Source organism: Sinohyriopsis cumingii, chromosome 2 (assembly GCF_028554795.1).
Source record: "Sinohyriopsis cumingii isolate HCF-2022 chromosome 2, ASM2855479v2, whole genome shotgun sequence".
NCBI classification, from domain to species: domain Eukaryota; kingdom Metazoa; phylum Mollusca; class Bivalvia; order Unionida; family Unionidae; genus Sinohyriopsis; species Sinohyriopsis cumingii.
This window is the reverse complement of record NC_142962.1, coordinates 122,317,807-122,345,799: the sequence shown is the minus strand read 5'-3', so window position 1 is coordinate 122,345,799 and position 27,993 is coordinate 122,317,807. Positions and strand designations below refer to the sequence as shown.

Below are 27,993 nucleotides of genomic sequence, written 5' to 3'. Positions count from 1 at the left end.
CAGTGGACCACACAAATCAAACACTATAACCAGTTAAACACTGTATCATGAATTTGGCTGGGAAATTAAACTCAAATATTTTAGCAGAGAAAACACTGTATTCAAGAACATCATAAACAATCTTTACTGTAGCTAGATTTTTATGAAGGATGCTGATCGTTAGGTTTGCCAGTCATGTACATCTGATATATGTATATAAAGCATAATCTGTTGACAGTATATGCAATGAATAAAGAGTGTGTGATTTGGATTTTTTAACGTAGCTTTAACAATTTTTCAGTCATATCGCTACGATGTCTGCAATGTGGCAGTTTATAGTGATGTCTAGCACTGAGGCATCATGCCGCAGACATGTAGCATGATGTCCCACCCAGTCACATTATCCTGACACCGGGCCGACCAGTCCTAACACTAACCTCTTAATGCTGAGCGCCAAGCGAGGCAGCTGTTAGTACCATTTCTGTAAGTCTTTGGTATGACTCGGCCGGGGATCGAACCCACGACCTCCCGCATCTGAGGCGGACGCTCTAACCACTAGGCCACCGGAGTGGTTCAATGAATAAAGAGAGATAGTTAAATAAACATCCTGATTTTAAAAGCTGAACATAATAATTACAATTTTATGGAAATGAACATGGTTAATCATTAGGTATAAGTGTCTAATACTTCCAAACACATGGATAACATAAATACTGCAAGTTATGTCATTAACACATACATGTTATTCAAGTGACAACATTAAAAAAAATACTGTTTTAAAGGTTGTCTACAACAGAGACTGCATATACCTTTTTATACTTGAAATCTACCACTTGAAAATTATAAGACAAAAAGAAGAAAAAAGTCAACTTCTATCAATACATTAAAGAAACCAGGAAGAACAAGTGCATCTTTTTGTGGTCAATTCATTTCAAAATACAAAAGCACTAAAACTCTACTGGGTAAGAAATATTACAATTTCAGCAGTGCCTGATATCAGAGTTTCAATGCATGCAGGTCACTACTAAAGGTCATGAGCTTGCATTGTGCATTTCATGGAAAGTAGATTTTATGACAACAAATGCATATTGGTTATTGTTGTTGTTGCTAAGGGTTTAATGCCCTTTTTCATCATGTGATAGGCCATACAAGGCAGCCAGTATATTTGGTGGAGGAAGCACCCATAAAACCCCAGGAAAGAACCACTGATCGATGTGAAGCTATTGGCAAGCTTTCTTCCATACCCACATTGGCAGAGTCCAAGAGATCTGAACCCATGTGAACAGGTGAGACATCAGTGGTCTGTAAAGGCAAGTACCTTAGACCAGTCAGCTCTGAAGCCAATTTACTGATCAAAATTGTGAAATTTCTGATTTCTGGTTCTGTTCCATGTTACGATAACAATTATTAAATACACATATTGAAATTGGCAACATGCAACAAAGCAACGTCTGACATGGCATAAAAGCAATTCAGATCAATTAACAAGCAATTATAGAAGTGAATTCAGCTCATTTAATGATTACCCATCAGGTCCATGACCACACACAAATTATACAAGGAAGCTTACTGAGGGTGAAGTGCTAAATTGTTATTTACAGTACAAGTCCATTTGTGTCTGAACCCAAATATCCAAACTTCTATCTGATCCCAACTGAACCCATGTCCCTCTTTTGTTTATACTATCTACATATCCAAACAGCTGAACTAAATGAGTGTCCCCTGGGAACTTCAGGCTAATGGAATCCTTCATTATGCATTGGTGAATGACTGGGACAAATCCACCCAGGGGTCAGAATTTTGCATTGGACATGAGTATTTGATTCAAAATTCTGTTCATACTGGTTGAATTTTCCTTTCCTACATCTATGTACTGTGAAGATTATATTTCTCACATTCCTGAATGAAAAGCAAGATTTGAAGTCAAAATTTGGATACTGTAAAAAGCAAAACACTCACTGAAAATTTCCTCTCCATATGATAAAAGGTTAAATTTTGACTGAAAAATTCCATGTAAACATTAAATTATATTTAAACATGCATCGGCACTCAAATAAAAGTGGTCAAGATGACCAAGGTAGAGGCAATATACATCATCCAATTTGTGTACTGCAGATAGCTTGTGCAATGATACAAATTACAAGTGTGAATGAGTGAACAAATAAAGTCTAACCATTCCTACGATTAAATGAGAAAAATTAATGACACCACCCTCAATTCAACTTTGATACAGAAGTGACTTTCATTTCAAAACTGGATTTCAGAATCTGCACCTGGGTCAAAGTCAAACAGTGTAAAATGTCCAGTTTGGAGGATGCGGACTTCAACAGCTGTCCATTTAAGGAAGTAAATGTTCTGCAAATATTTATCTTGATTAATCATTTGCATGGAACTTTTGATGATCACAACAGAAGGTCATTCAAAACAGCAGACATGAGATAAAAGTGATTATTGTTTAATACTGGTAAGCATGATCATACATATGTTGGAATGTGAAACAAATGGATTCCTACAGTACTCACTTTGTTGCAAGTGCTTGCGAGGGTCATATTTAAGGTTGATGTCCGTGGCATCTGGATGCTCCTCTATGTACTTTTTCCTGGCCTCCTCTGCAGCTCGCAACATCTCCTCTTTGTGAAGTTCAAAAATGTCGGAGTCTGGTTGACATTGCCTATGGTAGTAAATTAAAAATTATATGCTGTAATTAAATTTTCTCATACAGCTAAGGAAATTCTGTTTCTAATCTTATATGTACCCTATAAAACAATATTTTCATACATTTCTACCATCGAATATAGGGGCCCTGAGTGGCCAAGTGGTTTGAAGCGCTCACTGTTCTGTCCGGATCAGTGCCATCTCACCTCTGCATGGGTTCATGTCTCAGGCTCGTCTAACAGGTATGTGAGAAAGCTTGCTAGTAGCTTTCATGAGTCAGTGGTTCTTCCCGGGGTTTTCTAGGGTTCTTCCTCCACCAGTTATACTGGCCACCATGTATAGCCCATCTTGTGCTCAAAAATGGTGTTAACCCCTTCAACAACAACAACAACAATAACAACATCCATCGAACATGAGGATCAAGTGGGTCTTAATCTGTTCACCTGACTGACATCTGCCAAACCATTAATAGCCAAATACTACAGCAGTTGGCAGAGAAATCTGGTTTAGTCGACATTTTTTCTGTACAAATTGGCTTCAATACTGTGAACTTCATATGTTATGAAAAGAACTATTACAAAGTTTCTCTACCTTTTATTTATATCTTCATCCATATTTGATTGCACATCATCATAATTTGTACAATACTGAAAGGTGCCAGAACCCTTGCCGTAAAAATTGGTCAAATTCTGTCAAGTGGCTGTTTGTGTTAAAGTTGATTAAATGTGTCTCATTTTAGTAACAGCATCCAAATACGATGTTGCCTTTGCATCATTTCTTAATGTGAAAAGCCTTTAAGCTAAGATGCTTTCTGTCAAATTTGGTCAAATTCTGTATATGGCATATTAGTAGAAATTATTAAAAGTTGTCTTTTCTTGTTGTTGTTGGGTTTAACGCCATCTTTCAGCACACAATAGACTATGCATGGCGGCCAGTATTAATGGTGGAGGAAGAACCCAGGAAAACCCTGGGAAGAACCACCAACCCATGAGAAGCTACTGGCAAGCTTTCTCACATACCCACATTTGCCAATCCTAGACTCGAACCCACGCAGACAGTGGTGTGATGGCAATGATCAGTAATGGAGAGCGCTTTAGACCACTGGGGGCACCTCTTTTCTTGTAGCAGCATCCATATTTAAATTGGCATTATTTTTAAAACTTAGATGGCCTTCTTGCCAAAATACTTTCTGTAATATTTGGTCAAAGTTTTTGGAATGGTTTACAGAAGTCATTTAAAGGTTTTTCTACTTATAGCAATGGTGGACAAAGCTGATGCTACCTCAAAATTATCTGCCAAAAAACTTGAAAGTCTATGCCATGATGCTATCAAATTTGTTAAAACTTTATTTAGTGGTTTCTGGGGACAAGACATTGAAAGGTTTCTATAGTAACAGTGGCTACCATTAAAGGCTATCTATACCAGGCTGCTTTCTTTACAGTTTGGTCAAATTCTGTTGAGTGTTTTGTTTGTTTTAAAAGAAGTAATTTAACGATTTTTCTCCGAATTAAAAGTGGCCCATATTTGATTGTCGAATGGCATCACTGTTCAAAACTGAGATGGATGGATGGCAAATCAGCACAACACTGGTTATATAGTGCAAAGTCAGTTTATGTGTCCAAAAGAAAAGCATGTAAAACAAAGTTAATTGCTAAAAGGGGTAATATCCAAAAGTAATTTTTTTACATAAATCATCCACTTATTTAAAATTTCAAGACCTTCTCACCTGGGATATCATCACTGGTCACATTCAACTCCAAACAAGACGGATCCTACAGCTGCCTCTTGCAACACTTATTCCATATCCCACGTCCACAGGAATCTTTTGAGAAGAATCATTTAATACTTTTTCTAATGTTAGTAACACTGGTTACATCTGATGGCTGAGTGGCATCATTTGTATAAATGTGAAAGACATCTATGAAGGGATACTTTCTATCATATTTGGCCAAATTCTGTTAGTGGTTTTGAGAACAAATAAATTTATGGGTTTATTTCCCTAATGGCTGCCATACTTAATGATGGACTGGTACTGAACTATATAAAATTGAAAGCCTTTAATGCCATGATACTTTCTGCCAATTTTGGTCAAATTCTTTTGAATAGAATATGAAAATAAGTTCTCTGAAGATTTTTCCATTTTGTGGCCATTGTTCATTGAGGATTAGCATCATTTAACAAATATGAAAAGCCCTTCATGCCATGAAGCTGTCTGTCAAATTTAGTCATTTTATATTAAGCCATTTTGGAGAAGTTGTTGCAAGGGTTTTCTATCTTTAATAACAACAGCCATATTGAATGAAAGATCAGGATCTAATGAATAATCTGACAGACCATGATGTCCCAGTAAAATCATGTGCAAAAGGGTCAAAAGGTCCTTGAGAAGAGATTGCAAATAGAAACTGCAAAATGAAAGATGCATAACAGATGAGAGAACGATGACACACAAAGGACCATACCATAAAAGTAAAGAAAAACATGAAGGTTCAGCAACATGTATACCACTTTGCCTTGTACTATTCACTATGAAAGATATTTTCTGTGCATGTAATGTTTGTGAGACAAATGGAGAAAATAAGATGTTTGTTAAAACTGATTTGCATTAACTACATGCACACATCAAGTTAAGAAGACTGACAAGAGTCTGAACATAGCTAACTCCTAGTAATACTTAGCAATTTTTGTTAATGCTAATTATTCTATAGTCTAAAGCACAGTGCTTCCTCACATTAATGAGGTTCAATGTATCCAGTGCATAATGAAGCTGCCTTACATTGAGGTAGGTTCTAGATCTCAAAAATGGTATCCATGACAACAGCTGTAATACATGATGGACAACATTGTAATGGCATACTTTATAGTGAAGGACCAAACTATCTGGTTGTGTTTTGTTGAGGAAACAATATAACTGGGTGCTTTATAATGAGGTATTGCACTTATCAGTTGCTATTGTTGGATTTTAAAGGCACTTTTTTAGCACATCACTGGTTATATCATATCAAGGAAATGGGGGCTTAATGCTTTCCAAAGGACACACTGAGGCAGCTGATACAGGCTGACTTGGGTAGGTATCGAACTCATGATCTCTGGATGTCAATTCCAATGCTTTACAAACTAAGTATAATGGGCAGCTTTAAGGTGAGGGACTGCATATAGTGTGATGTTTAATAATGAGACCACTGCAGTTGCTCATTACCATGTTTACTGTATATGTTGAGATACAATAAATTAATATTTTTTACCACTGTATGTCTTGGAACAGATTTTTTTTTTTTTTACCACTGTATGTCTTGGAACAGATTTTTTTTTGAGTCACAAGTTTTAAAACATCTTTTCAGTCATAATATCATTGCTTAGCTGGTAAAATGATTATTAAGGGTATCAAATGTAGGATTTACAAATTAAATCATTTGAAACTTGCATATTCAAAAACTCAAGTGTTTACTAGTAATTATATTGCTTCCATATGTATGCAAGTCTGTACAACTCATATGTGTTTTGATATACACTGTGTTTGATGCAACAAAAATTTTGATCTGATATATATTTGCCTTTTTTGTAAGCCAGATCTAATTCCCAGGTAATATTTCCTTAGTTATATGCCAGCCAGTAACATAGCCCTTAGCTTATAATGGCAGCACCATTTTCTTTTACCAACCCTTTGACTGAGCTGCAAATCTGATACTTACTCAGTGCCAAGTAGTCCTATAATGAGTTAACAATTATTTGAACTTCCTGTGATCATGCTGCACAAATGAAACCTATTCAGTTGTGGCATATGCTCCCATAGATTTCACAATGTATGTTCAATGTGTAACTTACAGAGCACCAACTGTTTTATTGTTTAAATTTATTTTCAAAATTCCTGTGAATACTTGTAAAAGGAAACCAAGGTCGGTTTCTCTAGGTCTGCTTACTTTGTATACAAAAAACTCAGAATACTTAAAAGAATCCAAAGTCCGCTTGCAGAGTTCACTTCCACTGTAAATAAATAACCTTTGTATTTGATTGACCAAGTTGAAAACAACAGGGTTTATTTCTCTTTGCCACACAAATTTAGTCACCGACCAAGTTTTTTTGTTTGCCACCTTTTAATCATAACTGATACAAACAGGCATTGATGTCTGCAGGGGAGGAGAAACAAACACAATTTGTTTACACATCTTCAGGTCAACAATCAACATGTCAATGTTTTACTGAACATAAGTGATACACACTATGTATGTGTATGCTTCATCGCAGCATTGATAAAGGATACGTTTAATGTTGCACATAAATTGCTTATGAAGAACAAAAGCTAAAAATAAACAATAACATTACAAGGCTAGTTTCTTTCATTGTGTTATCAATAAAGTATTCGATTTGCCTACTTTACAGTAACATGTGAGGGAAGAAGCAGAAAATTCAACACAATTTTCATGTCCATTAAGTTCTGGGAACTATAATCTTGGAAACAAAAATGTTTAACCATAAGTTAGGAGACAAGAAAAAAACATTTATCTTGTAAATATGGTATACCCCATAGTTTTGTCTTAATTGGGTTTGTGTAGTGAAGATCACTAAATGGTTACAGATATCCACCTTCAAGTGTCAGTGATGTTTTTAAGTTGGTTGTTGTTGTTCTAGGGTTTAACGCTATTTTTCAGGACAAGATAAGCTATAAATGGCTGCCAGTATAAATGGTGGAGGAAGAACCCTGGAAAACTCAGAGAAGAACCATCGACCCACGAGAAGCTACTGGCAGGCTTTCCCACGTACCCAAGCTAGCCTAGCCTTGGACTTGAACCAACGCAGGCAGAGGTGAGATGGCAGTGATCCAGAACGGTGAACGCTTTAGACCACCCAGCCACTCGGGGCCCCTTTCAAGTTGGGGGTGGATGCTTATCATATGATAAATATGGTATTACAAGACAGGCCTTCCAAATTATGACTCCATATTTACAGTCTGGTCAGAAATTACTCCTAAAATGTCAATGCTCAAACTGGCTAAGTAGAGCACTGTAACAATTTCTTACATTTCCCACATTTCTAGCATTTATATCACTTTATTTTTACAAGATTAAAGTTCGTTCCAAGTTTAAGTACTATCAAATAAGATCAAACACTTTTGATTAGACAGCAACAAAACATGATATGGGGATGACTTGTCATTTTTTTACCCATCTGATTCCTATCTTATGGTCCCTGGGGTCAATAACAATAAATTACAAGACACATCTTGGTTTCTTTAAAGATTAAATCAAACTTAAATAAAAAGCTTAATCAATAAGAAAAAATGTATTCTTTTACCTTATAATTCAGCTCAGAAGCAATGATGGGGGAGGTGGAAAAACTACAACTGCACAAAATTTGAAAAACTTTGTTGCCCTACATTGCAATTTGAAAAACTTTGTTACCCTACATTGCAATTTTAAGCACTTTGTTACCCTACATTGCAATTTGAAAAACTTTGTTACCCTACATTGCATAGTGAAATCATTGACTGAGTCTGAAAGCTGTATCATGAACAGTAAAAATGTTTTGTGTCACATTTATCTCAAATGCCTTAAATTTAATACCCAGGGCAATGTGAAGAAATGACATTCTTTTTATTAATACCTTCTAAACCATGCCCTGGGTTTCCCAGAGACAGTGACAGGATTAAGATTCATTCCATACTAAAGTAATCTCAGAAATCATTGATTGGACATCCATTATGAATGCATTTTTTGTGATCTCCTATTAATTTTTTGACCCATTTAATCCCCTATCACAGGGCTTCCGGGGCCAATCACGAACAACAAACTAAATATATAATGTATTATGAGCAATATAAGAAAAGTATCAAAATAATAGCTAAAAGCATCATCAACAGAAAGTATTTTTTTAAACATTTAACCCTGCCTGGGACCAACAGGCTGGGGTCACAGAGAAAATAGGAAACCTTACTGCAAATCTACAACCCATATGAGATCCATCTGCCAAGTTTGATAGCTGAACCATGGACAGAAAAAAGTTCTTACAGTTACAAGGAGGGTAAAGAACGTATTGATAGATGGATGGATGTACAGATGGACACAGATGAAACTTAGGCACTGATAAAACTAAATTATATCCACTTTTTTCCAAAAAGGAGGTATAATGATCCCACATTTCAACAAATTAATTTATCATACATATAACTAAAAACCTACCCTCCATTAAAATGATCATAGTCAATATTAGCCTTCCTGCAGACATAACACATTGTGGTCCCGCATATACAGGTCATTTTGTTGCATCCTGACTCTTTGTAGAAGTTCTTTTTACACTTTGGACATGTGCGTAACATTGCTTCTGTCATCCTTGCCTCAATATAAGCCCTCATGCTTGTCTCCCCTTGTTTCTCAATCTCATCACAATGCAATGGGATGTGATTGGGTTCCTTGCATAACCTGAAATCAATAATCAATGCCATGATGTAATCCTCACACTTTCTGCATTCTAAGTTACAAGGATTTTTTTGATGTTCTATGTATCAAGATTATTTTATTCCTCAAATGACATACTAAATACAGTGAAACTTTCCTAACTGGCCCTCTCTGTAAACAAAAATTAATCCATCACAAATTGACTACATATTTTGTCCCAATCACATAATTCCTGCTCTAATTTAGTCTCTTTAAACTGGACACTGCTATAAAACAGCCACCTGGTACCTATGGTAAAATATTTTATTCAACAAGAAATATGTCCGTGGAACATGACAGCCCAAACAAAGTGTCTGAAAACTTCTAAACTGGAAACCTAATGAATGCATGATTAATGGAGAGATGAATGGAAAGATGGATGGGCATTGGTAACACCATTCCAGGGGTGTCCAACCTTTTTGCACAAGGGACCACACTGCGATTTTTTTCTTACTCACATGGCTGTTTATTAACTTGAACTATGTTTCCACTACCAGCTGACACAACTTATAAAGTGTCGGTGAGCAGGCATAAACCTTTGGTGGGCTGGATTCTGTCCTATAGATCTGCTGGACAAGCCTGAACTATACAGTCAACCTGTTCTAATGGTCACCTGAGTTCAGCAGTCACCTGGTCACAATGGGAAACCCTGTCACAATGGCCATTCTAATATCCCCCAGTCAAATTTCTAAATAAATGTCATAATCAGTGGTCACCTTTTATCCCACAGTCAGCATCCATGTGTTTCTTAACCATGCAGTGGCTTCACCCTGCCTTCTGCAATCAGAAGTCAAGTGTTTCTTAACCATGCAGTGATTTCACCCTTTTTGTGGTTGGCAGCCATGTGTGTTGTTAATCAGCAGTGGTTTCACCTTGCTTTCAAAGCATATCAGCAATGACTACTCCAAGTATGCAAATTAAACTTCTTTTGTGTGATGAGCATGGCATAGTATATAAAGGTACATTATGTGAACTGATAGCCATAGGAAGCTTCTCTTCAATTCCTAATCATAAAAGGTCTCTCATAAAAGCTGTCTTTTGATCACAGTGAGTTTGAGCTTAATCCATCAAATGCTTGAAGTGTTAACACCTATTTTCATGCCTAATTACACTAGCTGTCCAAACAAATAGTCAGTCCTGCATTTCCCAATCATAGGTAAATTATGGATGCAAATTACAAGAACTGCTAAAAATCGATCAAAACTTCAACACATGTGACAATGACAGGAGAATCAGTGATGTAATGTACAAGAGGGATGAGAGTAGGGATACATTAATCTTGTGTGGAGCTTTTTATTATTAGTTTTGTTTTTGCTAAATAGCTATAATACTGTACATGTATACTGATTACATACTACTTTTGCTAATAAAAATAGTCTACACAGCAATAGCATGCTATGTTATAACACAAATTCGGATATAACATGACTGTGGAATGGCTCCCGAAATTTCAAAATGCATAGTTTTTCCTCAAACATGATTTTTTTGTCTTTTTGAAAGAACAAAAATTAATATTGAGAAATTTAATATAAGTTGATTGTGGATTGGCTCCTGAAATTTCATATACATGCGTTTTTCTAGTACACGAAAAAAAAATCTTCATAAAAGTACAGAAAAAACACTCTGAAAGTTTATTATCATTTTGGGGAAGAGATTGCATATGAATGAATATAAAACAATCATGGTGTGGCTCCTGAAATTTTAAACTTTTACAATTTTTTTAACGTTTTGTGCCAAAATATTTATTGAAAATACTAGTATCTGAACCAACGGCTAAGCCTTTTAAGAGCTCTGATCTTTGTTTAATGTTGAAAGATGTCAGCTCATAAGCACTAGTCTTATTACTAATGTACTATGAACAGTAAAGTCATTATGGTTGCCTTCTTTGTGTTTGTCTTTAATGCATTCTGTATACAATCATTGCTCAAACAATATCTTACATGTTTTTTCTTTAAAGGGCACACACAACCAAGTACCAAACAATGCAGTGGTTTTCAAAGAGTCCCACCTGAATTTATACATCAGGTAATTTAATTACACTGCTAATCATCAAATTCACTTGCAGAGCTATTACTTCTTCAAATTATGGGACAACCATTTATAAAATATATAAAAATAAAAGCTGTCAACATGAGCGTGTGGCTTGGAAGTGTTGTTAGACGTTATCAGTTGACCAGTTAATAATATCTTCCATTCGTTTTAAAAATGATCCCATTGTTTACTGACATATATTCCTGCTGTAAACGTGTTAGTCAGTTGATATTTACCATGGATAACAGCACATAGAAACAAAAAGCTTTTACAATTAAAAAGACTGATGACCTAAACAGGATTAAATCCATTGTTAAACAATCACAATTAGCTAGACACTTAGATGTGAATAAGTCAACCATACGAGCATCAATATCAGTTATGATGATGATAGTTTATTTGATGGATTTTCAGAAAAAGGATATGTCCAAGGCTAAAATGGCATTTGGAAACATGGATGTGGTAAAACAACAGTGTTAATGAATGGCTCACTTTTGATAATGACTGCCCAGTTGGAGACCATGTTTCAGATGCAAAAATAATTCAAACTATTACATTAAATAAAACCAATGATTCCAATGATGACTGAGAATGTCACACCTGAGGATCATCCACCATCAGCAACCATATGCAGTCAAAAGCTTAGAGTGTGCTTTAAGATTGACGGAGGCAAGATATTGGCTATGTCTGACTTCTTCAGCTGAGGAATATGATTAACTTTGCCAAAAGCAAACACGACAGTAACAGAAAGTAGCTGAAACTCAATTAAGCTTTTTAAAAAAGCAAGTAAGTATTATGATTCAAAGATGAGAAAATTTAGCAGTATGAAATTTATACAGACATAGTTTATTGATCTTCAGACCTACTTAAGAGTAATTGTGCTTCATCTTTTGTCATGTAATTTTACAATTTATTTTTAAATTCAGACACATAATGATCTGTGACAAAATTATTGACTATTCGAAATCAGTGTGCATATTTTCAATGGATTCACATGTAATGTGGATTCATATGTTGACGAGATCGGCAGGTGAGTACATGTACAAGGTGTTGATACTCTATTCATACTGTACATTAGACATGTATGTATGAATAGTATACATGTATGTGTATCAATGTGAAGTTCTCTGAATAAGTAAAATATTATATATCCAATATCTATTACCAGCTTTAGAAAATAAATAAAATTTAATTCTACTTGTGTTGGGAAAGGAAAGAAAAAAATATTCACTCACAACTCACGCAAAAATTAGACAACTCAGGAATACATGTTAATATTAATAGGAAAAAAAAGCAGAGGTTCCAATACTGCAATGTTCAAGGTTTGCATTTACAATTCATCCCAAACCAGCTATGATCTGACAGTTTCTTGATATCTCAATAGGTTTTCAATCAAAGGACTGTAAATATTACTGTAATACCTGCAAGATTCCTTGAGACACTCTGCGTTTTGACAGCGGAACACTTTATCTTCCTTGTTTGGCATGATGGTGGCAAAACTGCAAAATGGACAAGAAACTAGATCGGGAATATCTGCTGCTTTGATCTCCTCTTCCTGTAACTTTCGCAAAAGAATTGAGAAAATGCTTGGTGGCAGTACTTGCTGCAGGGCTGAGATAGTAAACTGATGTTTACAACTGCCTGTAAGGCATGGAAATTCAGTCTTGCCCATTCCTATTGCAGTTTCAGTGGATCTTTGGACACATTCCTTGCAAAACAAATGTCCATCAGCACAAGACATCATGTCTTCAAATAAACATTCGTCATCAAAACAACAAGAACATTCAAGTAGCTCTTCCTTTTCTTTGGCTTCCATCACACGCTGTTCACGTTGTCTTTTCTTTTCTTCTAGATAATCTGCATCAATTCAGAAGAAGAAAAAAACCATTCTAATACTGATGGAAAAATGATACGTGTTTTTCATTTTGTCTGTATCTACATTTATAAAATCTGAACTAAAATCCAAATTTTGCCTTCAATTTCCTACATTTAATTAGAGTAAAATTTTACTAGCCCAATTTAATACATTTTTACAAGTGCCCAGATGAGGTATCTTTCAGTACTGTTAAAAAATATTTCCAGAACAGAATTTAAAATCCAAATGCAGCCTAAAACCAACAAATTCAAACTGAACCAACAACACCATAATAGAATCATCAACATTTTGATAGATGCCAGCCTACAGACCAGCAGGTTCTTAAAGTAAATATTAAACACAGATTCAGAAGACCTTTCTAATATAACAAGCTTTTCTCAAAAGTTGCTTTTTAAAACTGTGGATTGCTGGAATGACAAGTCTGAATATATTAACACAACAAAGATTTTATATAAATATACATGAAATTGATAGACATAAGTTGAGGACCATGTAAGCTTGACGATCACTCACAAGGCTGACATCTGCCATATAAACCAATACAAGAGCACAAAATATGAACCTGTAGGATACCTTCTTTAAAAATTTCTTCTTGACTGAATATGTTATGAAATCCATCATGCTTTCTGACAAATTTGATTTGATTCTGTTCAATATTTTTTTTAAAAGTTGCTTAGAAGTTTTTTTATTTTTAGTAACAGCAGCCATACTGAATGACAAATTGATATTAAGTGAATCAAATGAACGATTCTAAAAGGCCTTGATGCCAGAAAGCATCTTTACAAAATATGGGCAAACTGGTCAAGTGATTGTTACGAAGCTGTAAATAACTGGATGAATGATGCATGACAGGCAACACACAATGGATAAAGGACAATACCATAAGCTCATTTTGTATTACAGCCAGGAGAACTAATAATTAAAGCCCTGCAAAAATTCCAAATGATAATGCATTCAAAGTGAAACACATCTACTGTTTAATGACAAGTTCAAAATAGCATTATATTCAAGCTGATATTTCACTTATTCAATATACTATTTTCCTCACTAATGATAACTGTATCAATGACATCCATGCCTGTAGGTATATAATTTTTTTATTTTCACTTCAAACTAACAAAGTAATATCTGCATATTAACTGAATACAGTTTGTGTTATAAAAATGTAGTTCTGAATTAAACCTATAAGCAAAATACATTTTTTTTAAATTACCAGTATGTCCCATCTCCACTGAAGATTTCAAGTCGACAGAACTGTTTACACCGAGAGATATCCATCAGTGCTTTTTCAATGTCCAATCCATAATTTTAACAAACTGCCTTTACTTTTCCATATCAACTGGAACAGCTGGTTTAACATTAACAGTTTTGTGTGTGTGTTTGTGTTGTGTTCTGGATTTTTAATGTAGCTTTAACAATATTTTCATCTTGCTATAATGCCTGCAGTGTGTCAGTTTATAGTGATGTCTAACACTAGGGCATCATGCCACCCCACCCACATTATCCTGACACCAGGCAGACCAGTCCTAACACAAACTTCTTAATGCTGAGTGCCTGGCAAGGCAGCTGTTAGTACCATTTTTTTAAGTCTTTGGTATGACTCAGCCAGGGTTCAAACCTACAACCTCCCACATCTGAGGCAGATGCTCTACCCACTAGACCACTGGTGCAGTTTAACAGTTTTGAAGAAACAAAGTATGCATATAACTATGTCTAGCATCAATGGTCTTCTAACTAGCTAAACCCTTTTTATCAACAGTAATTTACGGTAATGATGTCAGGTCACCATTCTTCATGCACTTCACTGATAGGGCTGAAGTGACTAATAAATTAAGAGAGCTTGGGCAAGCAGAAGTTTGGCAGAAGAAAACTATGTCAGTAAAATTTATATAATGAATAACAGCCCATATTTTGATGAAATATTCTGTAGAAACTATCATAAAATTGTACCAGTAAACAGCTCGGAGTTAACACCATTTATATTTCTAGATATTTATAGACAGTAGCTCAAGTGGGTCAGGATCTATACCCAAGAGATTTAAAAACAGTGGCACCAGAAATGACACCATTATCTTCTGGTGTTTTGTGCATGCAATGCCACTGAATGGTTTTGTGGTTTTGTGGGTTTAACATCATTTTTCAGCACATGATAAGCTTTAGTTTCATTAAAGCCAGTATATTTAACATCTGGTAGAGGAAGACCCTCAGAAGAACTACCAACCCACAGGAAGCTACTTTTCAATCTTTTTAATATATCAAAGATGGCTGAGGAGAGACTTGAATCCATGTGGACTGAGTTGTGATGTGAATGATGTGTAAAGGCAAATGCCTTAGACCAACTGGACACGGGGGTGGGGTGGGGGGGAGGGGCTTCATCAATGGATGTAATGAAGTATCACAAGGTACACCTATCCCTTGATAACTCACTGCCTGATAACCCATGAACTTGCTTATAACACTGGGTCAGGTGTGGATCCCATATTTTTGTTACTAGAAAATACCCAAAAAAATTAACCCTATTTGAACATAAAGAAAATCATGATCAAAACTGATAACTGAAACCTTGATATATTGCTCATCAATGAAAACAGCAGAATCAATGTTATGAAATTCTCAACTTTTAATAAGAGTTTGTGTATTTTGTTAAATGCTTTTTCCGAAGAACATTTGTTAGCACACAGTAAATAACGATATTCAATGAAATTTTAATCAATTAAAATGTCACTAACGCCTACTGGAGGTAGCACTTTAATAAATAAATACCAATTAAATAATTTCGTCAAGTGAACTTTGTGATTTAGTTCAGTTTAAGTGTAATTATCATAATTGCAATGTTCTCTCTTATATTCCAATCAGAAATTTGTCAATCTCTCATAACAGCTACATATGCAAGCATTTCTGTGAGAAATTAATCATGTGCTAAGTATGTATTGATATCTGACTTCCAAAGTACTTGTATTGTTGTACTCAATTAAAAGCAAACATCATTTGTATTATCATGTTAATTACGTTTTTTGTATCAAATAAAGTTTGTGGAATAAAAGAAAAGTTAAAATTCATGCAAATCCTACCTGCATTTGAGCTAATGGCCCCGGCTGTACTGTATAAATATTATTGTGTATGTAATATAATTAAACTAACTTTAAATTAGCATATTCATTCAAAAATTAAAGATAGAAAAGCAACCAAATAAAATCAATACTTGTTGAAATAAAAAGCTGATACAGTTCATTCTGGAGAAGCAGGTTTCAGAGTTTGTAGTTAACTTAAAATTCCTGAATTGGCACAGAGATTTCCTCAAGGATGAGAAGTTTCCCTATTACTGGTGATGAAATTATGGCATCAATATTTTACTAATAGAATAAAAAGAATTTAGTTTCAACATTGAGAGCTGAATAATGAAAAATAAAGGCAATTTATAGAGAAAACAAATAACTTCATTAGAAAAATCACTTTATTGGCAATTATTCCCAACAGTATAATAAAACAAGTGTTCAGGCATTAAACTGTCCATCTGTTGTCGCCCTGCACAAATTTCTCAATGTCCAGCGGGGATAACATCATTTGTTTTTTGGGGAGGTCCCTTAGTAACTTGCACCCCTGCTTATAGTGTAATCTATGGTTTATGACCCCGTTGTTATCAAAGAAGACTTGTATAAAATAAACTAACAATGCATAAAAAACATTATACCATAGAGCATCACACCCTGAAATAAAGTATTGTCAATAGCTACTTAAATCTATGTAACATCTTACATTTGCTTGCATGGGTTTGAGAACATGCAATGATCAAAAACAGACAGTCATGATGTCATTCCTCATTTCAAGCCATAACATTGTGCCACATGTCATACTGAAGAAAAAAGACAGCAAGCTGTGCTTGTTCAAATTTGTGTGTTCCAAAGGGCATTTAATACCTACTGGTATGTACAGAAAAAAGTATTAGTTATGTTGATAAATGCAAGGTCTGGTACATTTTCTGATTTCTGGAGTGAGTAAGTAAAGCTAGTATGGTATCTCACCAGCTATTTCCTGCTTATGCTGACAATACAGGACTTCTTGAAAGAAGAGTTCATCTGGATCCTCAGGATATGGAAACTCTCCTGGTCTATTTGTGGCCCTAAGTTTTTTTGACCTGCCACCTGGAATAAAACCAAACAATGTATACTACAACTAGGGAAGACTTATGAGGGTGTGCCCAAGTTACACTCTGACTTTCTCACATGTGAGAAATGCAGTGAAATCCACAGAGATCATTCACTATAAAACAAAATGAAACCTGCTACCTTTCTACCTACCCACCCACCTACCTACCTTGACAAGGCATCATATCAAAGTAGGTGTAATAAGCTGTTAATAAACGGGTGAATGTGCTTTTGTAATAATTCTTTTAATCACTGTGCTTAAAATTTGGCTTGTAATGCTATTATCATCATTCACCACTAGAAGCCAGATATTCAGTCAGGCCTCAGGTGGCTGAATGGTCTAAGGCACTCACCTTTACAGATATCTTACATCTCACCTCTGTCTGTGTGAGTTAGAGTTAGCGGCTCAGACAGTGTGAGTATGTGAAAAAGCTTGCCAGTAGCTTCCAGCAGATAGGTATTTCTTCCGAAGAATGTTTCTTGGTCTTCCTACACCAGATATACCAACTGCCATGTATAGCCTATCTTGTGCTGAAAAATGGCTTAAACTGAAATAACAAGAAGGATGTCATAGGCTTGGTGTAATCTTGGAGTGACAGCCAGCAGTACATAATTCTTAAATCAATAATTACCTTGTTTATCCACAGGTGATACCTCTCATGAAAAGTAAGTAACATGCAGTCAACTCACAGCATTCACACGTACAACACAGTTAACCTGATGAATATATCACAATATACAATGTATAGTCTTTAATATGGAAAGTTTACTATTGATCAAAGTTGAGTGTTTAACACCATTTTTTGCCTCATGATAGACTATACACTGTACATGGCAGCCAGTATTTATGGAGGAACAATTCTGAGAAAATCCGGGATGAACCACCAATCCATTGCTACCTACTGGCAAGCTTTGTCACATACCCACATTCGCCAAGCCAAGACTTTAACCCATGCAGACAGAGATGAGATGTCAGTAATCTGTTGTTGTTGTTGTTGTTGTTGGGTTTAACGCCATTTTTCAGCACACGATAGGCTATACATGGCGGCCAGTATTAATGGTGGAGGAAGAATCCGGGAAAACCCCGGAAAGAACCACCGACCCACGAGAAGCTACTGGCAAGCTTTCTCACATACCCACATTGGCTGAATCCGAGACTCGAACCCACGCAGACAGAGGTGAGATGGCAGTGATCCGTAACGGAGAGCGCTTTAGACCACTCGGCCACTCGGGGCCCTGACAGTAATCTGTAAAGGTGAGTGTCTTAGACCACTCTGCAACATCAGCCATCTGGTTTACAACAAAATAAACATATACAACTGCCTTGGTCACAATGGGCCCTCAGAATCTGATAGGATGTATACAGATCTAGCATGGATGAATCAATATTATCATAAACACAAATACTTAACTCAGGTTAGTAAAGCATAAAATGTAGGTCACAGTGACCTTGTTTGGTTTTAAGGGCATTGTAATAATAGACGCCTCCAATTATCATGATTTATGTCTGAAACAAAAACAGCAATGACACAACAAACTTTTAATAAAATTTGAACAAAGTCACTGAGCAAGAAATACAGGCCACAGAGACTCCTTTTGACACAAAGGATACAGATCTTATAAAGAATGCATTCACTCGCAGTTTCATGGTTCTAGGTAAGCTAGTATGCATATAATATTACCAAAAACTACTGTGGTAATGAGCTAAATGCAAACACAACACCAAAGCCAGTAGATGAAATCCAGGTTACAATGAACCTCTTTCATTGCAAGAGTGTGGCAATAACACATAAAGGGCCTTGATAACAGAATACTTCTTGCCAAATCTGATCAGATTCTGCTGTGTGCTTTTAAAAAGAAGGCATATCAAAAGTTGTTCTATTTCAGTTGTGTGGCAATATGGTGGGCACCTTTTAAACCAGTGTTTTTCAACCAGGGTTTCGCGGAACCTAAGGGTTCCATGAGCGCCAGCCAGGGGTTCCGCCGGTGGCCAGTAAAAATATAAAAATAATGGCCAAAATCGCCAGGGACCAAGTCTGGCAGTACCGGAACTGTGCGGTAATTAGTCGTTGTTTATCCACTTAATTACTGTTTCCGTTGTTGTCCTAATGAGTGTTTAGCGTTTGAATTAATTTTCATAACACTGTTGTTTTTGCACAACCATGGACCGATTTATTAAGAAGAGAAAATTAGACGATGCCACAGCTGCCGACCAAACTAAAATCAGGAGCAGTCGACTGAAGCTATAGCTAGTACCGCGTCATGTGAGCCGAACGTGCCAAAAATTGACGTCGATCGGAATCTTAAAGTTCGTCAGTACAGTGACAATTACTTAGCTATGGGATTCACTTGGGCAGGAGACCCAGACTGCCCCTTACCGCTCTGTGTTGTCTGCAGGGAAAAGCTTGCCAATAGTGCCATGGCACCAGCTAAATTGAAGCGACACTTAACAAATAAACATCCGGATGTAGCGCACAAGAATGTGGCGTACTTCGAGAGGGCACTAAGCTTGAATAAAAAACAAACTGCTACATTCGAGAAAAAGTTCAAGATAAGTGACAAAGCTCAAGAAGGAAGTTATGCTGTCGCGGAGATCGTTGCAAAGAAAATGAAATCACATACTCTCGCCGAAACCATAATCTTATCTGCATGCCGAGAAATTGTGAGAATTATGTCTGGCAAGAGTGCCGTATTTGACATCAATAAGATTCCACTGTCAGACAATACGATAAGCAGACGCATTTCAGACATGTCCAGCGACACTGAAAGTCATGTTTTAGCGAAGATAAAGACACGTGGATTCTTTGCACTGAGGGTGGATGAAAGCACCGATGTCAGCGGTAAATCACAGCTTATGGGGTTTGTACGTTTTATTGACAATGGAGCTATTGTTGAAAATTCTTTCTGCTGTAAGGAATTACCAGAAACAACAAAAGGACAAGACATATTTGACATTATCAATTCATATTTGCAGTCATGTGACTTGAACTGGAAAAACTGCGTTGGCATTTGTACGGATGGCGCCCCTGCCATGATGGGAAATGTCAAAGGTTTTGTCTAGCTGGTGCGACAGATGAATCCAGCTATCAAGGTCACGCACTGTTTCATCCACAGAGAAGCACTAGTTGCTAAAACAGTTGGAGCCAAGTTAAAGTCTGTGCTGGACATGATGGTGAAAGTCGTTAATTATATTAAGATGAGACCTCTGAAATGTTGCCAGTTCGCCAAACTTTGTGAAAGCATGGAAGCGGACCATGTCACACTCATCCAACACACGGACGTACGATGGCTGTCTCGCAGAAAAGTTTTATCTCGTTTCTACGAGCTGAGAGAGGAGATGCTGATGTTCTGTTCTCGTGAAAACTTGAAGGATTTTGAAGAAGTACTGAGCAGCGAGTGTTGGTGTTCCAAACTAGCTTATCTGGCTGATATACTTCATGAATTGAACATTTTGAACAGTGGAATGCAAGGCAGACATGAAAACGTCTTGACTTCAACTGACAGAATAAACGCATTTCTGAAGAAATTGGTAATTTGGAAGAAGCATGCATCTGCTGGAAATTTGGAAATGTTTCCCAGTGTTGTTCAAAAAAATTACCAAGAAATTCTTCCACTGATTGTGACCCATTTGGATGCTCTGTTGAATAGTCTCAGCAAATATTTTCCATCGATATCTGTTGACCAGTACAACTGGGTTAGAAACCCGTTTGTGGAATTTGAACCATGCCAAGGACAGTTTACTTGAAGGAAGAGGAGGAGCTCGTTAGTGTTGCGAGTGACAGAACGCTGAAGCTAAAACATGCAGAGTTGAACTTGGATGCATTTTGGTTACTATTTGAAAACGAGTACCCGGCTATCACTGAGAAAGCTTTGCGACTTCTGTTGCAGTTTTCAACTTCTTACATGTGCGAGTTCAGATCTTCTGCTATGACCACCATCAAACACAAGAAACGAGAACGACTTTTGTCTGTCGAAGATGAACTTCGGGTGTCTCTCTCTAACATTCGGTCACGAATTCAGCTGCTTTGTAGAAATCACCAAGCACAAGTTTCGCACTGAAATGTTCGCTACTGCAAACTGATGCTAACGGGTAACAAGAAACTTAGTAGCTAGTAATATCGGCTATTCTGGTCACACGAGTTTTTTTTTTATTTGGGCTACAATTACAGTGTTACACACGTACATCTGTAGCAATCGGTGTTTTCTTGTATCACTGCATGTGGTTCCATGAGCAATCTAAACGCTCCGAAGGGTTCCGTTCCAATAAAATGGTTGAAAAACACTTTTAAACAAATTTGAAAAGCACTGATGCAAGACAAGGTACACATATGTCAAGAGGTTTTTGAGAAGCTGAAAATGACAAATGTGGATAGATGATCCACAATGGACAATGAATGAAAGGCAGCCACAGGATAGGTTCACTTGAACTGCCTTATGGCCAAATGAGCTATAAATAGGCAAGATTCCATAAAAATGTATGTACATATGTATTAAGAATTAATGGCATATCAGCACAATCATAGCTACATGGTTCTGATTAAAAGTAAAATTCCAACAAGAGTGCCTCAATGGGAACTGGTGCTCTCCTGAGCTAAAATAACTTCCAGGAATTCAAGATAAGACCTTTCTTCCTATTACTGTTGAACATTGAAACTACCTGTAATATTTTTCAGCAAATACACAATTTTCAAATTAGCCACTGTGGTACACATATTGAATGACAGGTTGGCACCATTTTCAATTAGGACAAAGTCGACATTATTAGATGTCTTTTGGTGAAAATCCCTTGTCATAATCTTCATTCATTCAGGAGGAGTAGTGACAATATGATTTTGAAGACAGTCATCATGGAAGTCATATAGGATGTACATGTGACACCATTTTCATTAAGGACAAACTATGATCATAAGAAGTCTATTGCTGAAAACCCATGTTGATATACTCAGCCAGCCATCTGGAAAGGAGTAATGATAATAATGTCTTCATGACTTTCCATTCAGGAGCAGAAATAACAAGATGTTTTGGATGGCTGTTGTAACGGTCTTAATAAACATCAGCTCAGTACCATTTTCATCTAAGACCAACTGGACATCAGAAGAAATATTCTGGTGAAAACCTTAAGTCAATATGACTTTCTGTGACAAGTAGATTTGCTCTAACAAGATTTTTGAGATGGCTGCCATGGTGACCATATTGGATGTCAAATTAGCATTATTTTTTTTTAGCTATATACATCATAAGAAGTCTTTTAGTGAAAATTCCATGCTGATATGACCATCTTTTCAGGAGGAGTAGCAATAAAAGGATATTCAAGATGGCTGCCATGGTGACCATACTGAACATCAGACTGGTACCATTTTCATCAACGACCAACTAGACATCATAAGAAGTCAAATACTTCACAAACCATCCATTCAGGAGAAGTAGCCATGATGGCAATGGTCACAACCATATTGAATGCCACTGCAGCACTACTTTCATTTGGGACCAGCTAAACCATAGGATGAATGTGTGCAACGTTTCAAGGCAATTATCAAAAGTCAGTGCTCAAAAACCTGATAGCCTGATGCCCCTCTAATTTTAGATCAGGTTGCTCTTGTATTCTGACAGATCTGGAAAATAAAATCTAATTTGCTTGAGAAAACTTTGATCATGCTGATGAAATGAAGAAATTTATTTTCAAGTTGTTGAAAGACAAGTAAATTATTAACATTTATTACCATGTATGAACCTTATGAACATTGTCAACTATCATGCTTCTATCCAAAGCTGAAAACTTTGTGTACAAAGCGAAGCATGTGACCTATGAATGGGGAACTGACTGCTTGGGTTACCTATAATTAGTGCACACTTGATTTTAAAATACTGGCAGTAGGACAAAATACCATTTTTAAGACCATCCACCATACAATTTAATCGTAACATATATATATATATATGTGAGTTATCTATCATTTCGTGTTGAAATAATAAGACTAGCTCGTCGATTGTGGAATTCATAAATGGTATGAGGTAAACCTAAAACAATACAAAATGCATACTTAGAATACAAGACAAATACAATACAGAATATAACCGACACAAATACAATACACAGTATACAACCCACCCACTGGCATTTATAATTTTATCACAGAAAAACTAATTATCCCTTACCAGACTTGAAGGGTATAATTTTTCAAATTATATTCAATCCCTTGTCTTTCACTTGTGTGAAAGACCAGTGCACTTCACAACTCGCACTGCTCAAGGTGTTGTCTGTCTCCAGCACAGAGTAGGAATGCCTGAAACTTTTTGTTAGTTTGGCGGGGAAGTGATTTTAATACTTGTGACGCACAGGAGTCATGCACCGCGATTGATCACTCAATCTTCTGCTCACTCATGACAACCATGCACATTGGTACATGACGCATGTCCTGTGTCACATACACAAGAAGCTGTTAATTGATTACTTTTTTGTTGCAATCTGGAGAGTTTAGACCAAAATGGAGATGTTTGGGGTTTTTTTTATATGTATTATATGTAATAAAGGGATCAAATGTGGTCAATGATGGCTCTGATTAAAATTTAGCTGTCCTTTGGTGAAAGTGAGATAAAAAGCAAAGACTGACCAGAACATTATTTTGGCAATGACACATTTTTATTATTTTTGTCTTGCTTAATTGCCACTGCATTGTTCAAGATGTTTCAAGTTAAAGTTTAATGTAATATTATGAGATCTAAATAAACACATAAGACGTTTAATATGACTGTTTTCTCTTTCTTTTCATATCTGAAGTACAGAAGTTGCAACACTGTATCACAAATAAAAGTAAAATAAAAAAAGGGCAATTTTGGGCACAAGAAAATTGGAATTATTTGCTTGTGGAATTTGACATGGAACTTGTGATTTATTCATGTCACCAGCCCTGGACCTGTGTCTGAAAATATTTTACTTTGAGCACTGCAAGTAGTTTAAGGAGTAGCAATAACAGATGGACAGATATTTCATGACGGTCAATGGACAACAAAACATCCCATTAGCTGTTTTAGTCTATAGCCATTAGGGGTAAAAATGCAAACAGTGCAAATTGAACTAGACATACATGAAAAAGCTTGCAAATAATAATCTTTTCCACAACATTCTAACATCTTACATCATATGATTGGTACACCAACATCGTGATTAATTTAAATGCAATTTGTTGTTTTTTTACCATATGTAATTCCAGGTAATTCTCTCTCTAGTTCTTGGACCACTGGTGCCAAGTGATTTGCATGTGTTTTCATTAAGCTTTTGATGTAACCATCCTTCAGCATCGGGTATGTATTTTTCAAATAAACTAGTACATGGTCTTGATAATTCTTGCTCACTGCTTTTTCAGTACTGTAGAAAAACTCGGACGGACTGGGAAAATTACTTAAAAATTTTGCCATATCAAATTCTAAATTTTCCAGCTTTCTCTTAAAAGCCTGCCTCTTTTCTTTTTCTATTCTCTCTTTTAACTTTGGGTATTTTCTATTTTCGAGTAACTCTGCTGCTATTTTTTTCGCCCTGTCACCATCATTCAGATTTTCTTCTAATCTCTGATACAAATAATCAGGGTCACAGTCTGGTAATATTTCACGTAGTTCCTTCACATCCTGCACTAATCTATCTTCCAAAGTTAATGGTTGCTTCCCTTTATTTTCGTATTCAGTCTGTGAATCAAAGGATGGAATATGCTCTTCTGGTATCGGTTCTTGACTATCACCATCAGATTTTGTCAGCTCTTCTAAAACGATTTTTACTCGATCAGGCTTATCAAAATGAGCCTCTAAATAAGCATATATTTCACTTGTATCCTTGAATGGCAATGCCTTATGAATAGTTCTCACATCTGCATATAATGGATTTTTTTTAAATTCTGGATTACTTAGCAGGGGGTCAGATCCAATAGTGCTATGAAACTTTGCATCTCGAGTTTCTGGAACACTCTTTGCCCTTTCCTGAATTTTGTTTGACACAATTTTAACACAAGCTGAACTATCCAACCCCTGTTCAAGTAGTACATAAACTTCATTCGGGTCTGCATTAGGACAAATTTCCATTACTTTGCTCACATTCTCTATAATTTTCTCTGTCATATCATCACCATCCTTTTCTTTTGGTAATTCTTCCAATATCTCATTTGTAACAATGTCTATTCTATTGTTATCTTTCCTCCTTTCCTTAATTTTATCATATATATGGTTTACATCTGCACTTGGTACGATACGTAAAATCAGCTCAGCATCTTTCTGAACAGACTCTATCTTTGTCAAAGAGCTTTTAACGCTGTTCACAGATGACTCCATTTCCTCATTACCAAGCTCTTTACCTGCTGAGTGCAAATTTTCATGAACCACACTATTTGAATTTAAATCTGAAATCCCAACAACCTCATCTAATTTTCCCCTGTCTCTGTAATTTATCTTCTCTGTCTCATCTACACTTTCAGCATCTTCATAGGGCTGTGTATTCTGATTCAAAACATCAAGTTCCGTACTGAGACTGTATTCCTGCGTATCACCACTTAGGTCAGCACCGACTGAATTCTCCTTTTTCTCATTGCTTTTTTCTTCTTGTACAAGATCACAATCTGTTCTGTTTTTCTTTTGTTCTGTGGAAAAGATGTGATTGGATCCATTCTCCATACTTCCACTTTCAGAAGATCCATTCATGTTAGAATCCATTCTTTTATGAGAATTTGTTTCTTCTTCCATTTTAGATTATCTGAAAAACATACAAGGTAAAATTACACTCTATGCGAGCTAAAGTCATTTTAGGTAATAACACTCATACCTGAACTTTTGAGGACATCAATGGTGGCTTTACTGGTGGCATGTCCATGGAACTGGCAATGCAGATATTTGAGATAGCAAAATCACCACCTACATTCTCAATTTCACTGAGATTGTTATTTCTGTTCAAGCACATTCTGGAACAATCTATACAAACAGCACAAAATGACACTATCATGGCACTACATAACACTAGTCATGACATCACAAGGCATCATTCAACTGGAAAGCAGGTTACATTTGCAAGTGTGTTAGAATGACTGATCTACATTTTATGTACACTTATTATGAGACAAAGGTTTTGTTCCAATTTCATTTTCAGGTTGTCCAGATAATAAATTTTGGATTATCAAAACATGACCTTAGTGGCCAAGTGAGTATATAAAAATATCTGTTTTTAGCACAATGAAGCATTACTTGGCTTAAATCTAAACCATTTACCTATACAACTGTATCTGACCTTCACGAGTGACACCAGAAAGACATTTCTAGAGGTTTTCAGTTGTCCACTATAAGTCTCAATCCTAATTTAAAATAATACTTCATGCAGACCCACCAAAGTGGCCTCTTGTAGTATCATACTATGAGAAAATGTATATGGACAATATTATATTGCATATACCTTGATTTATTTTGTGGGTATTAATTTCCATTGTTTTGCTAATGATTACATATTTTGGTCAGTGCTTAAATTATTGAACTGGCAAATAAAACCTCACTGTCTCTGTACAAATGGACTTTGTAAGTTGGGCCTTAAAGTACAAAACAAAAACATTTATATTTATACTTGCTTTGCACTGAACCCGCATGCCACAACTGTAAAGTACCGATTATGAATGACGTGTGATTATCATGCACTTTTTACCTGGTCCCTTTGTTGTTAAACAATTGTTATTTAAATGACTGCCATTGTTTATCTGGCTTCATTGCAACAAGTGATAAAAACATTACAACTGTACTAATTTGTCTTAGGTAACCACACAAATCAAATGCTATAACCAATTATACACTGTAACAAAACAACATCACAATAAAACCTTTTGAATGCACAGCAATTTGGTCAGGAAATTAAACTCAAACATTCTAACAGATAAATCATTGTATCCAATTACATAATAAACAATCTTTAATATAACATGCATTACTAAAAGCCTGAAGAATCTCCCTGTTCACCTACATGGCTAGGTTGCCCTAGGTTTTGGCCCTTTCACATTACATTTCCAACAGGTTTCGTCCCATCCATTCCAACTTTGGTCCCTGAAAGGTCTTGGCCCTTTTTTTAGATTGACCTACAATCCAGTTTGTAAGTTGTTTTAACTACATGTATCATAATTATAGTTGGTTTCATTCAGGCATTTAAAACTGACCATATGAATTTTTTAAAAATAATCACAGAACGCATATTAGACATCCTATGTGCATTGTCTAAATGGTCCAATCTGCCCATTTATATTTTTCTCAATAAAGAGTAATAACTTATATGACAAACTGTTTTCAAATTTTAGTTTTGTAAGGTGATTGTGTCTTTTTGTATGTGTGTGTGTGTGTGTGTGTGTGTGTGTGTCTGTGTCTGTGTGAGATTTTGATTCATAATGTAGCTTTAACAATTTTTCAGTCATCGCTATGATGTCGGCAATGTAGAAGTTTGTTGTGATGTCCAGAACTGGGTCATGTCCCACCCAGTTACATTATCCCAACACCAGGCTGACCAGTCCTAACACTAATCTCTTAATGCTGAGTATGAGGCACCTGCTAGTACTATTTTCATAAGTCTTTGGTATGACTTGGACTGGGTTTTAATCCACAACCTCCTATGCAGATGTTTTAACCACTTAGTCTACTGGCGCAGTTGTTTTGTGAGCGGAATCAATTTCCATTAGTAATCACCTATTATGATGATGGGAACGTTCCACTGTTATTAACCAGCCATAAATTGTTTAGGCAAGGTCATTCGTCAAGGTTATTCACATTACAGAGCATTTACGTAGCCACACAGTAATTGTGGATGGATATTATTTTAAACTTGGTGAGTCAGAGGTTATTTTCATGGATGGAGTGAAACTGTACTGATACAGTA

At 36.1% G+C, this 27,993-nt stretch overlaps 1 protein-coding gene across 3 annotated transcripts in view; it reads right to left on the bottom strand.

Moving 5' to 3' along the window:
* Positions 1-27,993, bottom strand: part of LOC149805731 (uncharacterized) — a 53,058-nt gene that overhangs the window by 16,649 nt on the left and 8,416 nt on the right. For 2 of the 3 annotated variants that reach the window (XM_089950403.1, XM_089950404.1), the window contains exons 3-7: positions 24,311-25,848; positions 16,992-17,111; positions 12,515-12,950; positions 8,808-9,047; positions 2,502-2,650 (exon numbers count right to left, since the gene is read on the bottom strand). In XM_089950403.1, coding sequence (XP_089806529.1) covers positions 2,502-2,650; positions 8,808-9,047; positions 12,515-12,950; positions 16,992-17,111; positions 24,311-25,838 — 2,473 coding nt within the window. In that variant the 5' untranslated portion in view covers positions 25,839-25,848. Of the gene's footprint in view, positions 1-2,501; positions 2,651-8,807; positions 9,048-12,514; positions 12,951-16,991; positions 17,112-24,310; positions 25,849-27,093; positions 27,157-27,993 lie in introns of those variants that run through there. The other variant, XM_089950405.1, reaches the window with a different exon arrangement.